Below are 17,670 nucleotides of genomic sequence, written 5' to 3' on the forward strand. Positions count from 1 at the left end.
GGAAGGAGAGCGTTGTTCCATCATCCTTCTATAGTCTAAATAATCAGAAGGAAGAGAAACTTCAAACTCCAGATGTTAAAAGATGTATAGTTAGAAGATATCTAAAGAAAAAACAGAGGAAAAAAAACCCAATCAAAAAGTCCACAGTAGTTAATATAAAATCATGAAAATTTTATTAAGTAATAATACATCAGATTTATAACCTGTATAGAGCAAATGCAATAGAAAATAATATTTAAAATGTATAAAGGGCGCACCTAACCATTAGAAATTCTATATTTAGTAGTTGCCACATATAACGTGCAAAAGACGTGGTAAAAAATTGTAAAAAAAAATATAAATGCATAAAAAATGTGATAACCACTAATGGGCACCGCTGACACAGTGATCTCATGCGGAAAATGCTAGTGTGCAAACAGTGTGCAAGCCAAAGTACATATGCAAGAGAGTTGAAATAGTAATTAGGCTGAACTGTACAAAAATACCACTAGGTGTCGCTGTTGATAACAGCAAGTGTTGGCACACGGGAAAAGAGATTGATAGTAATAAGAAAACATAATGCGGTCATGATAGACATGTACTTACTATGCTCTTAAGATCCCGGTTTCCTGGATGGCGCCTGACGAAGGCAGCGTGCCGAAACGCGCGTTGGGGAGGGCGCCATCCAGGAAACCGGGCTCTTAAGAGCATAGTAAGTACTAGGGTTGAGCGAAACGGGTCGGCCATTTTCAGAAGTCGCCGACTTTTGGCAAAGTCGGGTTTCATGAAACCCGACCCGACCCCTGTGTGGGGTCGGCCATGAGGTCGGCGATCTTCTGAATCTGGTATCAGAATTCCGATACCGAGTTCCGATATGTTTGCGATATCGGAAATCAGTATCGGAATCCACATTTATGTGTAAAATAAAGAATTAAAATAAAAAATATTGATATACTCACCTCTCCGACGCAGCCTGGACCTTACCGCTGGTAACCGGCAGCCTTCTTTGCTTAAAATGAGCGCGTGAATGGCCTTAGATGACGTCACGGCTTCTGATTGGTCGCGGCCGCCCATGTGACCGCCACGCGACCAATCACAAGCCGTGACGTAATTCTCAGGTCCTAAATTCCTACCAATCACAAGCCGTGACGTAATTCTCAGGTCCTAAATTCCTAGAATTAGGAATTTAGGACCTGAGAATTACGTCACGGCTTGTGATTGGTCGCGTGGCGGTCACATGGGCGGCCGTGACCAATCAGAAGCCGTGACGTCATCTAAGGCCATTCACGCGCGCATTTTAAGCAAAGAAGGCTGCTGGTTCCCTCGGTAAGGTGCAGGCTGCGTCGGAGAGGTGAGTATATCAATATTTTTTATTTTAATTCTTTATTTTACACATTAATATGGATCCCAGGGCCTGAAGGAGAGTTTCCTCTCCTTCAGACCCTGGGAACCATAGTATCCCATTGCACTGCATTGGGTTTCGTGTTTCGGGCCGACCCCGACTTTTTTATATGATCGGCTGATTTCACTCGTCGGGTTTCGTGAAACCCGACCCGATCCTATAAAAATAAAAGTCGCTCAACCCTAGTAAGTACATGTCTATCATGACCGCATTATGTTTTCTTATCGATCTCTTTTCCCGTGTGCCAACACTTTCTGTTATCAACAGCGACACCTAGTGGTATTTTTGTACAGTTCAGCCTAATTACTATTTCAACTCTCTTGCATATGCACTTTGGCTTGCACACTGTTTGCACACTGGGGTCTAAGGGGTAACGTTTCTCCTTATGGAGAGTGACATACCAGCTGGCTTGTCAAGGTAAGGAGGCTTATTCGCCGTGCAATGCTCCTCTGGGAATTTATATATGCAAATTGCCTCTGCTGAAAAAAAGAGGACGAGGGCCAACAGCCCGAAACACCGTGTCTGCGAATTGAGATACTGATTTGGCTTTTATCCTAAGTCATATTGCACGACTCGTTAAAGGGTTGATTGTGACTTGTAGGATCGCTACGTCCAATAGGTGGCGCTATAGAGTTAAGTCGTGTTTTTTTCAGCAGAGGCAATTTGCATGTTTGCACACTAGCATTTTCTGCATGAGATCACTGTCAGCGGTGCCCATTAGTGGTTATTAAATTATTTTTTATGCATTTATATTTTTTTTACTATTTTTTACCACGTCTTTTGCACTTTATATGTGGCAACTACTAAATATAGAATTTCTAATGGTTAGGTGCGCCCTTTATACATTTTAAATATTATTTTCTATTGCATTTGCTCTATTCATGTTATAAATGTGATGTATTATTACTTAATAAAATTTTCATGATTTTATATTAACTACTCTGGTTTTTTTCTTTGTTTTTTTCTTTGGCTAATTTTCCCAATTAATAGTGAAGGGCAGTCTTGCTCCCTTAACAGATACTATCACACTACATAGCGGTACTACTAGTATTATTATTATTATCATCACCACTATTACTATCATATTCCATGCTATGTAGCCGTATTTGTTAGTTCTATATGAAAAATTATTTTCTCGATCTAGGGTGGCACCCTCGTTCTGGTATTTTTTAGAAGATAACTGTCTGTTACAGAGGCCTGGAGGAAAGACCGTTCCTTGTGTCCTTACAGGGACCCAGGAAGGGGCTTAAAGTGCCGCTGGTGATGGAATCCGTCTTGTGGTTGTTGTGGAATCTTCATTTTCAGTTTTGAGTGAATGATCTGCTCGTGCCCAGGGGTGGTCTGTGGGGGCTTCATGTGGTGCTCTGATTAGGTATTCATAATGCAGACTGCTGACAGATCACTGATCCCTCAAAAAAAAATCCATTTTGAAATGGCACCTGCGCAGTAGCATCTATTTGTGTCTGTAGAGGAGATCCGATAGCTGCCACTGCACATGCACAGATGGCACCATCTTGGAGGAGGATTTTTTTTTTTTCTCGGGCTAGCAGGGGCAGCACACAATCTAGAAATGTACAAGCGTCTAGGAAATTGATCCGCAGTACGTCTCGCGTACACTCACGTGCCATGGCGTCTCTGAGCTCCATTTCTCGTTCTCCCTCAACAGATGTTGGTAGTGAACTCTATTCTGAGTATGAATTGGACGTCTCCTTAGATCCCGTTTCGCCAGACTTTCAGAGGACTGTTGATTCTCTGAGGCCGTCAACCAAAATCTGGAGGTTGATGAAGACTCCAGCTCTGTGCCGGATCACGCTGTGTGCTTCAAATAAGCTAAGCGTCCTCATAGACCATTAACCATTCACCCGGAGTTTCGGGATATAGTTAATCTACACAGGGAGGGACCGGATAAGTGCTTTACAAGACAAAAACCGCTTGAGGCGAAGTACCCTTTCTCAGCAGATCTCAGAAAGGATTGGGCCGAGTCCCCTGCAGTAGACCTGCCAGTCTCTCACCTGGCATCCAAAACCCTTCTATCCCTGCCGGACGGATCATCTATTAAAAATCCCACAGACTACCAGGTAGAAAATTTGGCTCGATCTGTCTTCGATGTCTCAGGTGCGGCTCTATATCCTTCCTTCGCTGCCGTGTGGGTAGGTAAAGCAATGGTTTCTTTGTCGGAGACCTTGGCTAATTCTATTCAGAGCAGTAATCTTCCTCCAGGAGCAGCGCAGCTGGCTAGCCATATTTCTCAGGCAGGAAATTACATGGTACACGCTTCTTTGGATGTGGCCAACTGTGCGACTCTATCGGCGGCAAATGCCATCATGATCAGAATATCTTTATGGCTCAGAGAATGGAAGGCAGATTCTGCATCAAAAAAGTCTGACATCTCTTCCTTACTAGTGTGGGTGTTTGTTTGGAAAGAAACTGGATCAGCTTATCTCTGATGGTACCGGAGGAAAGAGCAAATTTCTTCCCCAGCAGAGGCTTAGGCGTCCTTTTCGGCGTCAACAACAAATCCTTTTCCGATCCTTTCTTGCCAATCCAGATTGGTCCAATCCCACTACCTCTTCAGGATCAGGACGCTCTCCTCACACAGAGGACCCCAGGCATCCAATCAGCAATGGAAGGGCCAGACCAAACAGTCTGGATTTAAGGGAACTAGGTCCCACAGATTTTCCTCCCAATGACTCATGGGTTTATCCAGTCGACACCAGCAAGGTAAGCGGTCACCTACTTCTGTTTCACCAGGTTTGGCTCTGTCGTTCACGACGAATGGGTCACAGACCTGGTGTGTTCCGGATACAAAATAGATTTTTCTTCGAATCCCCCGACTCGTTTCTTTCCTTCCCAACTTCCAGCAACAAGGGCAAAGACTCTTTCCCGAGCCATAGACTCTTTGCGCCGCAATGGCGTCATTGTTCCGGTGCCGGAAAACAAAAGGTTTGAGGGATTCTACTCCAACCTATTACCGTATATACTCAAGTATAAGCCGACCCGAGTATGAGCCGACCCCCCTAATTTTGCCACAAAAAAATGGGAAAACTTATTGACTCGAGTATAAGCCTAGGGTGGAAAATACAGCAGCTACCGGTGAATTTCAAAAATAAAAATAGATGCTCCATACCGTTCATTATTGCCCCAAAGGAGGTTCCATATAAAGCTGTGCCATATATAATGCTCCATACCGTTGATTATTGCCCCATAGATGCTCCATATATAGCTGTGCCATATAGAATGCTCTGCACTGTTCATTATGGCCCCATAGATGCTCCATATAAAGCTGTGCCATATGCAATGCTCTGCACCATTCATTATGGCCCCATAGATGCTCCATATAAAGCTGTGCCATATACAATGCTCTGCACTGTTCATTATGGCCCCATAGATGTTCCTTATAAAGCTGTGCCATATATGCTCTATAGCGTTCATTATGGCCCCATAGATGCTCCTTATAAAGCTGTGCCTTATATGCTCTGCACTGTTCATTATTGCCCCATAGATGCTCCTTATAAAGCTGTGCCTTATATGCTCTGCACTGTTCATTATTGCCCCATAGATGCTCCTTATAAAGCTGTGCCATATATGCTCTGCACTGTTCATTATTGCCCCATAGATGCTCCTTATTAGGCTGTGCCCTATATGCTCTGCACTGTTCATTATTGCCCCATAGATGCTCCTTATAAAGCTGTGCCATATATAATGCTCTGCACTGTTCATTATGGCCCCACAGATGCACCTAATAAAGCTGTGCCTTATATGCTCTGCACTGTTCATTATTGCCCCATAGATGCTCATTATAAAGCTGTGCCATATATGCTCTGCACTGTTCATTGTTGCCCCATAGATGTGCCATATAAATCTGTGCCATATATAACGCTGCTGCTGCAATAAAAAAAAAAAAAAACACATACTCACCTCTCTTGCTTGCAGCTCCTCAGCGTCCCGTCCCGGCGTCTCTCTGCACTGACTGTTCAGGCAGAGGGCGGCGCACACACTATATGCGTCATCGCGCCCTCTGACCTGAACAGTCAGAGCCAGAGGACGGGAAGACAGAGCGGCGCCCGGCGGTTGGAACGTGGACAGGTGAATATAAAATACTCACCTAGTCCCGGCGCTCCTGACGCTGTCCCTGCCTGTCACACTGTCTTCGGGTGCCGCAGCCTCTTCCTCTGTCAGCGGTCACTGGCACCGCTGATTAGAGAAATGAATATGCGGCTCCAACCCTATGGGAGTGGAGTCCATATTCATAACTTTAATGAGCGGTCCCACGTGACTGCTGAACAGGGGAAGAGCTGCGGCACCCGACGACAGTGTGACACGCAGGGACAGCGTCAGGAGCACCGGGACTAGGTGAGTATGCGACAATCCTCTCTCCCCCTCACCCGCTGACCGTGACTCGAGTATAAGCCGAGAGGGGCACTTTCAGCCCAAAAATTTGGGCTGAAAATCTCGGCTTATACTCGAGTATATACGGTAGTTGTCCCAAGAAAGGACGGAAAAGTGAGACCCATAGTAGACCTCAAACTTCTAAACAAGTTTGTCAAGGTCCATCATTTCCACATGGAGTCTCTTCGTTCGGTCATAACCTCAAGTGAAAAAGGGGAGTTTCTAGCATCCATCAATTATTCGATATGCTTATCTGGACATCCCGATTCCCCCACCCCCAAAAGTTCCTGCGTTTCACCATTCGCGAACTGCATTTTCAATTCACAGCCTTGCCCTTCGGCCTCGCTACTACTCCCAGGGTTTTCACAGGGCGGCTGTCATGTCCATTCTGCACTCTCGGGGCCTGGTCGTCCTGCCCTGTCTGGACGAACTCTTGGTCAAGGGTCCGTCTTTCCACGACTGCACGGAGTCCGTTCGTATCACTTGAGATACTCTTTCTCGTCTAGGTTGGCTGATAAACTTAGCCAAGTCTTCCCCCGTTCCAGCTCAGCAGATATCCCCTTTTTAGGCATGATCCTGGACACCTCGCGAGGGTTGGTGATTCTCCCTCAAGACAAGGTCCTAGCCCTTCAGCAAGGAGCCCCCACACTTTTTCAGTTATCCCCTCTGTCATGATCTCTGCGGCCAGAGAACATGGCAAGCCTATAGAGGGACGAGCTCTTGGAAGATGGAACTATACTGACCATGAACTAAACCTACCGCACAACTAGAAATAGCCAGGTAGCATTTCCTATTTATCGCTAGATGCCCAGCTCTGGCCTAAGACCTAAATAGCTAGCAGAGGGAAATATAAGACCTGGCTCACCTCTAGAGGAATATTCAAAAGGAGATAGTAGCCCCCACATATAATGACGGTGATTTCAGATGAAACAACAAACGCAGCAGGAAAATAGTTTTAGCAAATTTGAGGTCCGCTTACTAGATAGCAGAAGACAGATAGAATACTTTCATGGTCAGCAGAAAACCCTAACAAAACACCATCCAGAGATTACCTTAAACTCTGGCATTAACTCATAACGCCAGAGTAGTAATCCCTGATCACAAGAGCTATCCAGACACAGTAACAAAACTGCAGCTGTGAACTGGAACAAATAGGCAAAAACAAAACATGGACAAAAGTCCAACTTATCTAGTAGTTGTCTAGAAGCAGGAACAAGCACTGAGAGGCATCAGATAACATTGTTGACCGGCAAGGAACTACAGAGAAGTGAGCTTAAATAGCGACACCCACAACTAATGGAAACAGGTGAACAGGAAAGAGGATGACAAGTCCAATTCCACAAGTAGCCACCGGGGGAGCCCAGAATCCAAATTCACAACAGTACCCCCCCCTCAAGGAGGGGGCACCGAACCCTCACCAGAACCACCAGGGCGATCAGGATGAGCCCTATGAAAGGCACGAACAAGATCGGAAGCATGAACATCAGATGCATTGACCCAAGAATTATCCTCCTGGCCGTAACCCTTCCAGTTGACCAGATACTGGAGTCTCCGTCTGGAAACACGAGAGTCCAAAATTTTCTCCACAACGTACTCTAACTCACCCTCAACCAACACCGGAGCAGGAGGCTCAACAGAAGGCACAACAGGTACCTCATACCTGCGCAATAACGACCGATGAAAAACGTTATGAATGGAAAAGGATGCAGGGAGGTCCAAACGGAAAGAAACAGGGTTAAGAATCTCCAATATTTTATAAGGGCCGATGAACCGAGGCTTAAACTTAGGAGAAGAGACCCTCATAGGGACAAAACGAGAAGACAACCACACCAAATCTCCAACACAAAGCCGAGAACCAACACGACGGTGACGGTTGGCAAAAAGCTGAGTCTTATCTTGGGACAACTTCAAATTGTCCATAACCTGCCCCCAAATATGATGCAATCTCTCCACCACTGCATCCACTCCAGGACAATCCGAGGATTCCACCTGACCGGAGGAAAATCGAGGGTGAAACCCCGAATTACAGAAAAACGGGGACACCAAGGTGGCAGAACTGGCCCGATTATTGAGGGCGAACTCCGCCAATGGCAAAAAAGCAACCCAATCATCCTGATCAGCAGAGACAAAGCACCTCAAATATGTCTCCAGAGTCTGATTAGTCCGCTCGGTCTGGCCATTAGTCTGAGGGTGGAAAGCAGATGAAAAAGACAAATCTATGCCCATCCTAGCACAGAATGCCCGCCAAAATCTAGACACAAATTGGGTACCTCTGTCAGAAACGATATTCTCAGGAATACCGTGCAAACGGACAACATTCTGAAAAAACAGAGGAACCAACTCAGAAGAAGAAGGCAATTTGGGCAGGGGAACCAAATGGACCATTTTAGAGAAACGGTCACACACCACCCAGATGACAGACATCTTCTGGGAAACAGGCAGATCTGAAATAAAATCCATCGAGATGTGTGTCCAAGGCCTCTTAGGAATAGGCAAGGGCAACAGCAGTCCACTAGCCCGAGAACTACAAGACTTGGCCCGAGCACAAATATCACAAGACTGCACAAAGACTCGCACATCTCGTGACAGGGAAGGCCACCAGAAGGATCTTGCCACCAAATCCCTGGTACCAAAAATTCCAGGATGACCTGCCAATGCAGAAGAATGTACCTCAGAGATGACTCTACTGGTCCAATCATCAGGAACAAACAGTCTATCAGGCGGACAACGATCTGGTCTATCCGCCTGAAACTCTTGCAAGGACCGCCGCAGATCAGGGGAAACGGCCGACAAAATCACTCCATCCCTAAGGATACCTGTGGGTTCAGAATTGCCAGGAGAGTCCGGCTCAAAACTCCTAGAAAGGGCATCTGCCTTAACATTCTTAGAACCCGGTAGGTATGACACCACAAAATTAAAGCGAGAAAAAAATAATGACCAGCGCGCCTGTCTAGGATTCAGGCGCCTGGCGGTCTCAAGATAAATCAAATTTTTATGGTCAGTCAATACCACCACCTGATGCCTAGCCCCCTCGAGCCAATGGCGCCACTCCTCAAACGCCCACTTCATGGCCAAAAGCTCCCGATTCCCAACATCATAATTACGCTCCGCGGGCGAAAATTTGCGAGAAAAAAAAGCACAAGGCCTCATGACGGAGCAGTCGGAGCTTTTCTGCGACAACACTGCCCCAGCTCCAATCTCAGAAGCGTCAACCTCAACCTGAAAAGGAAGATTCACATCAGGCTGACGCAACACAGGAGCAGAAGCAAAACGGTGCTTAAGCTCCTGAAAGGCCTCCACAGCATGAGGGGACCAATTAGCAACATCAGCACCTTGTCTGGTCAAATCAGTCAATGGTTTAACGACATCCGAAAAACCAGCAATAAATCGACGGTAAAAGTTGGCAAAGCCCAAAAATCTCTGAAGACCCCTAAGAGAAGAGGGCTGCGTCCAGTCACAAATAGCTTGCACCTTGACAGGATCCATCTCAATGGAAGAGGGAGAAAAAATATATCCCAAAAAGGAAATTTTCTGGACCCCAAAAACGCACTTAGACCCCTTCACACACAGAGAATTAGACCGCAAAACCTGAAAAACCCTCCTGACATGCTGGACATGAGAGTCCCAGTCATCAGAAAAAATCAGAATATCATCCAGATATACTATCATAAATTTATCCAAAAAATCGCGGAAAATATCATGCATAAAGGACTGGAAAACTGAAGGGGCATTAGAAAGACCAAAAGGCATCACCAAATACTCAAAGTGGCCCTCGGGCGTATTAAATGCGGTTTTCCACTCATCCCCCTGCCTAATCCGCACCAAATTATACGCCCCACGAAGATCAATCTTTGAGAACCACTTGGCCCCCTCTATACGAGCAAACAAGTCAGTAAGCAATGGCAATGGGTATTGATATTTAACAGTGATTTTATTCAGAAGCCGATAATCAATACATGGTCTCAAAGAGCCGTCTTTTTTTGAGACAAAGAAAAATCCGGCTCCCAAGGGAGATGAAGATGGACGAATATGTCCTTTTTCCAAAGACTCCTTTATATATTCCCGCATAGCAGCATGTTCCGGCACAGACAGATTAAACAAACGACCCTTTGGGTATTTACAACCCGGTATTAAATCTATGGCACAATCGCACTCACGATGCGGAGGTAACGACCCAAGCTTGGGTTCGTCAAAGACGTCACGATAATCAGAGAGGAACTCAGGGACTTCAGAGGGAATGGACGATGAAATGGGAACCAGAGGTATGTCCCCATGAATACCCTTACATCCCCAGCTCAACACAGACATAGCTCTCCAGTCAAGGACTGGATTGTGAGACTGCAACCATGGCAATCCCAGCACCAAATCGTCATGTAGATTATACAGCACCAGAAAACGAATAATCTCCTGGTGATCCGGATTAATCCGCATGGTTACTTGTGTCCAGTATTGTGGTTTATTATTAGCCAATGGGGTGGAGTCAATCCCCTTCAGAGGAATAAGAGTCTCCAAAGGCTCTAAATCAAAACCACAACGATTGGCAAAGGACCAATCCATGAGACTCAAAGCGGCGCCAGAGTCGACATAGGCGTCCGTGGCAATGGATGACAAAGAGCAAATCAGGGTCACAGACAAAATAAATTTAGACTGCAAAGTGCTAATGGAAACAGACTTATCAAGCTTCTTTGCACGCTTAGAGCATGCTGATATAACATGAGTAGGATCCCCACAATAGAAACACAATCCATTCTTCCGTCTAAAATTCTGTCGCTCGCTCCTGGAGAGAATTCTATCACACTGCATACTTTCTGGCGTCTTTTCAATGGACACCGCCAGATGGTGCACTGGTTTGCGCTCCCGCAGACGCCTATCAATCTGAATAGCCATTGTCATGGACTCATTCAGACCTGCAGGCACAGGGAACCCCACCATAATATCCTTAACGGCATCAGAGAGACCTTCTCTGAAATTAGCCGCCAAGGCGCACTCATTCCACTGAGTAAGCACAGACCATTTACGGAATTTTTGGCAGTAAACTTCAGCTTCATCCTGCCCCTGAGATAGGGCCATCAAAGTTTTTTCTGCCTGAAGTTCCAAATGAGGTTCCTCATAGAGCAACCCCAAGGCCAGAAAAAACGCATCCACATCGCGCAACGCAGGATCCCCTGCTGGTAATGAGAAGGCCCAATCTTGAGGGTCACCCCTGAGCAAAGAAATCACAATCCTAACCTGCTGAGCAGGGTCTCCAGCAGAACGAGATTTCAGGGACAAATATAGCTTACAATTATTTCTGAAATTCTGAAAGCTAGATCTATTCCCTGAGAAGAACTCCGGCAAAGGAATTCTCGGCTCAGATACCGGAGCATGAACCACAAAATCTTGTAAATTTTGTACTTTCGTGATGAGATTATTCAAACCTGCCGTTACACTCTGAAGATCCATTATTAACAGGTGCACGCAGAGCCATACAGAGATTAGAAGGAGAGAGAGAAAAAAGACTGCAGCAAGGCAGACTGGAAGTGAACCAATCAAGCAAACACACAACTAGAGGAAAAAAAAAAAAAAAAAATTCTCAGCAGACTTCTTATTACTCTCCTTTCTCAACCTTGGTCTTTAACACTTTATTGGCCGGTCAAACTGTCATGATCTCTGCGGCCAGAGAACATGGCAAGCCTATAGAGGGACGAGCTCTTGGAAGATGGAACTATACTGACCATGAACTAAACCTACCGCACAACTAGAAATAGCCAGGTAGCATTTCCTATTTATCGCTAGATGCCCAGCTCTGGCCTAAGACCTAAATAGCTAGCAGAGGGAAATATAAGACCTGGCTCACCTCTAGAGGAATATTCAAAAGGAGATAGTAGCCCCCACATATAATGACGGTGATTTCAGATGAAACAACAAACGCAGCAGGAAAATAGTTTTAGCAAATTTGAGGTCCGCTTACTAGATAGCAGAAGACAGATAGAATACTTTCATGGTCAGCAGAAAACCCTAACAAAACACCATCCAGAGATTACCTTAAACTCTGGCATTAACTCATAACGCCAGAGTAGTAATCCCTGATCACAAGAGCTATCCAGACACAGTAACAAAACTGCAGCTGTGAACTGGAACAAATAGGCAAAAACAAAACATGGACAAAAGTCCAACTTATCTAGTAGTTGTCTAGAAGCAGGAACAAGCACTGAGAGGCATCAGATAACATTGTTGACCGGCAAGGAACTACAGAGAAGTGAGCTTAAATAGCGACACCCACAACTAATGGAAACAGGTGAACAGGAAAGAGGATGACAAGTCCAATTCCACAAGTAGCCACCGGGGGAGCCCAGAATCCAAATTCACAACACCCCTCATTCCATCCCCTTTGCGATGAGGGTACTCTAGAAAATGGTGGCAGCATTGGAAGCGGTTCCTTTCGCACAGATGCACCTCCGGCCCCTACAGCATGCTCTTCTAGCCGCTTGGGACAGGAACCCTTTCTTCCTCGACTTCCGGTGCCGCCTATCCCCGCGGGTCAGGCAAACTCTCAGATGGTGGACATTGAGTTCTTCCCTCAACCAGGGAAAGTCCTTTTTGCCGGTCCAATGGCTAGTGGTGACTACTGATGCCAGTCTTCTGGGCTGGGGAGCAGTTTTTTTGTCACCACATCGCTCAGGTCCGCTGGTCATCTCAGTAATCGAAACTGCCAATCAATGTCTTGGAAATCCGAGCGATATGGCTAGCGCTACTGCAGTTTCATTATCTCCTAGCTGGTCACCCAATCCGAATTCGATCGGACAACACCACGGCTGTGGCATACATCAAGCATCAAGGGGATACCCGCAGCAGGGAGGCCATGTGTGTAGTAACTTGCATTCTCAGCAGTGCACACACCAGGCTTGGAAAACTGGGCGGCAGACTTCCTCAGCCGCCAGGGTCTCGCCTCGGGGGAGTGGGAACTTCCAACATATCTGTCTTTTTTGGGGGACCCCGGATGTGGATCTGATGGCGTCCAGACTGAACGTCAAAGTCTCCAGGTTTTTAGCTCTGTCTTGAGTTCCAAGAGCCATAGGAGCGGGTGCTCTGGTTCTTTTGTGGTGCCAGTTCCGTTTTCTGTACGTTTTTCCCCCGCTGCCGCTTCTTCCGAGAGTCATCTGGAAGTTCAAGGCGGAAGGGGTTCCAGTGATCCTGGTCGCTTCGGATTGGCCATGCCGGTTGTGTTTCGCAGATTTGGTGTGCCTAGTCGCCGATGTACCCTGGCAACTGCTGGTTCGTTCAGATCTGCTCTCCCAGGGACTGATTTACCACCAGAACATGGCGGCCCTGTGTTTAACGACTTGGCCGATGAATCCTGGATTCTAGCCCAGGCTGGTTTTTCACAACGGGTCACGTCCACAATGATCAGTGCTTGTAAGCCTGCGTCGGTACACATTTATCACCGTACCTGGAAGACATGTTTTGCTTGGTGCAAGGCTCATGGACGTCTTCCCCCTCATCTTCTCTATTCCCACCATTTTGGAGCTCCTACAGACCAGCCTGGACTCAGGCCTGGCGCTCGGCTCGCTCAAGGGCAAGATATCCGCCTTATCGGTCTTATTCCAACGAAGGATTGCAACAATACCTCAGGTGAAGACGTTCATTTAGGGGGTTACACATGTGCTTCCCCCCCCCCTATCGCATGCCTTTAGACCTTTGGGACCTTAACTTTGTCCTTTTAGTCTTACAGGAAGCTCCTTTTGAACCGCTTCAGGACATTTTGCTCACCTTGCTATCCTGGAAGTTGTTTTTCTTGTTTCAATCACATCAGTAAGGCGGGTTTCGGAGCTGGCTGCTCTGTCCTGTCGGGCGCCTTTCCTTATTTTCCATCTGGACAAGGTTGTCCTCAGGCCGTCCCCATCCTTTTTGCCCAAGGTTGTCTCATCCTTTCAACTTAATGAGGACGCTGTTCTTCTTTCATTTTGTCCGACTCCAGTCCACATGGTGGAAAAGGCTTTCCATACTCTGGATGTAGTCAGAGCTCTGAGAAGGTATATCTCGAGGATGGTGTCCTTCCAAAGGTCGGATTTCTTGTTCGTGTTCCTGAGGGTCACAGGAAGGGTCTAGCCGTTTCGAAGGCCATGATGGCTACATGGATACGTTCCACCATTCAGGAGTCCTACAGCATCAGAGATAAGCCTATCCCAACGGGCATCAGAGCACACTCCGCTCGGTCAGTGGGTGCTTCTTGGGCCATTCGGCATTGGTGGAGCAGGTCTGTAAAGCCGCAACTTGATCCAGCTTACATACTTTCTCGAAGCACTATAATGGTCATACTCAAACTTTGGCTGATTTGCTTAATTATTGTATTGTTAATGTTGTTACTTATGACTGTTGTGTTTGAAACTGTTAAGCTGTAAAGCGCTGCAGAATATGTTGGCGCTATATAAAGATTATTACTAGTATGCGGGGAAAAATTCTGCAGGCTGTGGTGGCACACATCTAGACAGTTGTTACGTGAAGCCTGATGTTTTCGGTTGTTGTTTCCCACCCAGTGACTGCTTTGGGACGTTCCATGGTCCTGTATCCCCCAACTAGGCTAAGGAGAAACAGAGGTTTTTGTGTACTCACCATAAAATCCTTTTCCCCGAGCCACTCATTGGGGGACACAGCACCCAACCTGTTAGCCTAATGGCTTGTGCTTGTTCCTTTTTTTGACATGTTGTTGTACTCTTATGTATTATTAATGTTCTCCTACTGCTTTTGCACTGAACTGGTTCTCTGGGAGCCAGCACGAGGGTGTATACTGCAGGGGAGAAGCTAACTTTCTTTGTATTAACTTGGTGTCGGCCTCCTAGTGGCAGAAGCATACACCCATGGTCTGTGTCCCCCAATGATTGGCTCGGAGAAAAGGATTTTACGGTGAGTACACAAAAATACCCAGTTTTTAACCACTAAAGTATACATAAAAAACCTTACAAGTTTGCTATCACCATAATTGTACTGACCTGAAGAATCATGTTGAACAGCAACAAAACAAAATCCAATGATGGAATTCCTCTTTAAGAAGCCGGTTTGTAGTTGCCATCGTTCCCATTAGATCAGTTTTAGGAGGACGTCCATTATCACATTGGCAAGTTAATGGGAGCCGCTCTGCTCACTTCTGCTGTGTTTTTGGTTTTTGTAGATGCTTCTCATCAATCAAAGAAATTTTTTTTTGTTTTGTTTTTTTAGCCCAAGACTAACCGTGGTGGTGGTGAAGAAAAGAATAAATGCCAGATTCTTTGCCAATATGGGCGGCCGGCTCCAGAATCCACCACCGGGAACAATCGTTGATAGTGAAGTCACCAGACCTGAATGGTTAGTACATATGTGCCCAGAATAAGTATGGAGGGAGGACTAGTAATGTCTGAAGTGTGACTCCTGGGAGACCCCCACCTTACTTCAGACCCCACACTGGGAGATGTCTGGCAGTCAAGTAAATGAGGATGAGCTGCAATACCAGACACTGCCACATAAAAAGAGTAGCGCTGGTTTCTGATTTCAGACACCCCCTTTAATCCAGATCAAGGGAAAGTGGACACTAGGAGGTATTTTACTGTAAACCCCCCGACGTTTTAAATATTTCCATAGATCTCTGTTCCTATGGGCTCCTTGGTCGGGAGGCTCAAACATAGTGTGCTCAGTATCTTAAAGGGGTTGTCTATTACATGTAAAAAAAAAATTAGCCAATGGGGGGGTCTTAAATGAAAAAAAGCCCCCTACCGGACCCCTGACATTCCTCTGTGATACAGATCAATCCTCTTCCTGCTGAGACAGAATGTGATCGCTGAAGGGCATCAGTCATCACTAACTGGCTGCAGCGGTCACTTTGTGTTCCTTGCTGGAAGAAGTGCGGAGACTCTCAGGGATGGGAGGACACAGGCAGCGTTACAAAGAAGTGGTGGGGCTCTTGTATCTTTTTGAACTTTAAGACACCTTTGGGCCCAATCTTAATATAACATATACTGGACATCCCCTTTAATAAAGTGACCAGCAGCGATCTGACCGATGCTCTCAGCAATTAATCCATACTTCTTCTGTAAAGTCTCCGGAACAGAACTTGCTCAGAGGAGGCATGGACTTTAGGGCAACCACAAAAAGCTTAGCCAAATCCATTGTTCACGGACTTTCCTGAGTTTCCATAGTTGTCAGGTTAAACTGAAAGAAATGGAGTACAAGTCAGTATGTATGGAAGCTAGGAGCATGTTCACACGGGCCATCAATACAGAACAAAGACAGAAAATATCCTGCTGTAAGTAGAAGCAATCGTGCATATGGATAACACTGGGTATTTAATAAACACTGATTTTATAAAAGAAAAGTGAAAGCCATCCCAGCAACGTCAGTGTGCCCGAGTTCGGGATGGTGTTGACGAAGCACCCGATGTTCTCTATATCCACTACGCCTTTTACTTACAGAAGGTATTTATTGTGTTTGTTTTGGGACTTAGAGTTGCCAGGTTGCTCTCGATAGATTAGTGATGGCTGACACCATCGTCTATAAACCATTAACGCCCGTGTTGTCTGCTTCCGCCAAGGTATGACTTCTTCATCATCAGCCAGTCTGTGAGACAAGGGACCGTCTCCCCCACACATTACAACGTGGTGTACGACACCGGAGGCCTGAAGCCCGACCACATGCAGCGCCTGACCTACAAGCTCTGCCACCAGTACTATAACTGGCCTGTACGTAGTTACTGGGAGATTACTGGAGAAGGGACTTCAGGAGTCCTGCCTGTTCACTGTTTTTTTTTTTCCTCTTAGGGTGTCATCAGAGTTCCAGCACCGTGTCAGTACGCCCACAAGCTGGCCTTCCTGGTCGGGCAAAGCATCCACAGAGAGCCCCACAATTCTCTGTCCAGTCTCCTGTACTACCTGTAGAAATTGTGCAGGGCTGGGGATTGTTCAAGTGTCTGGTTTGAATTTAAGTTTTTACTACCTGTAGAAATTGTGCAGGGCTGAGGATTGTTCAAGTGTCTGGTTTGAATTGAAGTTTTTGAAAAAATTGGCAGAGTTGGAAAAGCCAAAAGTAGCAGCAACCAAATTGTAGCTGTCATATATATTTATTTTCTTTACTTTTATTTTATTAATTGGAAATTATATTGGTTAATGTTGACAAAAGGTTTAATAAAATAGTTATGTTCTGGCTTCTCAATCATCCGATGTTTATTAGACTTGAGATTTTTCTGCTAATTTTGCAGAGGAGCTAGGTTGTTCCAATAAAATCTTCCATCTTTCAGCCAAAGAGAAATCATCCATCCTTCGGTATCGGAAGAGCCAGGGTGCACAATACTTGCCTTTTTGTAAGAGCAAAGTGGCTTCTTTAGAGCTGAACCAACATTTCTAGGCATCCATTCAAAATCAGACTTTCTCCTTCGCCTCATTGGGGGACACAGCCCGTGGGTGTATGCTGCTGCCAGTAGGAGGCTGACACTAAGTGATACACAGAAAGTTCGCTCCTCCCCTGCAGTATACACCCTCCTGCTGGCTCTCAGCTCCTCCCCTGCAGTATACACCCTCCTGCTGGCTCTCAGCTCCTCCCCTGCAGTATACACCCTCCTGCTGGCTCTCCGCTCCTCCCCTGCAGTATACACCCTCCTGCTGGCTCTCAGCTCCTCCCCTGCAGTATACACCCTCCTGCTGGCTCTCGGCTCCTCCCCTGCAGTATACACCCTCCTGCTGGCTCTCAGCTCCTCCCCTGCAGTATACACCCTCCTGCTGGCTCTCAGCTCCTCCCCTGCAGTATACACCCTCCTGCTGGCTCTCAGCTCCTCCCCTGCAGTATACACCCTCCTGCTGGCTCTCAGCTCCTCCCCTGCAGTATACACCCTCCTGCTGGCTCCCAGCTAACCAGTTCTTGCTTAGTGTCCGTAGGAGGCAGATGGGTCTGGTTCAGAC

At 46.3% G+C, this 17,670-nt stretch overlaps 1 protein-coding gene across 1 annotated transcript in view; it reads left to right on the plus strand.

Annotated features, from left to right (window-relative positions):
• The window catches only part of LOC143786201 (piwi-like protein 1), a 104,614-nt gene extending 87,687 nt beyond the window's left edge, over nucleotides 1–16,927 (plus strand). Inside the window, exons 15-17 of the mRNA XM_077275489.1 lie at nucleotides 14,966–15,091; nucleotides 16,311–16,458; nucleotides 16,537–16,927. Coding sequence (XP_077131604.1) covers nucleotides 14,966–15,091; nucleotides 16,311–16,458; nucleotides 16,537–16,653 — 391 coding nt within the window. The 3' untranslated portion in view covers nucleotides 16,654–16,927. The remainder of the gene's footprint in view (nucleotides 1–14,965; nucleotides 15,092–16,310; nucleotides 16,459–16,536) is intronic.
• The last annotated feature ends 743 nt before the right edge of the window (nucleotides 16,928–17,670 follow it).

The sequence above is a fragment of the Ranitomeya variabilis genome, chromosome 7 (assembly GCF_051348905.1).
Source record: "Ranitomeya variabilis isolate aRanVar5 chromosome 7, aRanVar5.hap1, whole genome shotgun sequence".
Lineage (NCBI taxonomy): Eukaryota > Metazoa > Chordata > Amphibia > Anura > Dendrobatidae > Ranitomeya > Ranitomeya variabilis.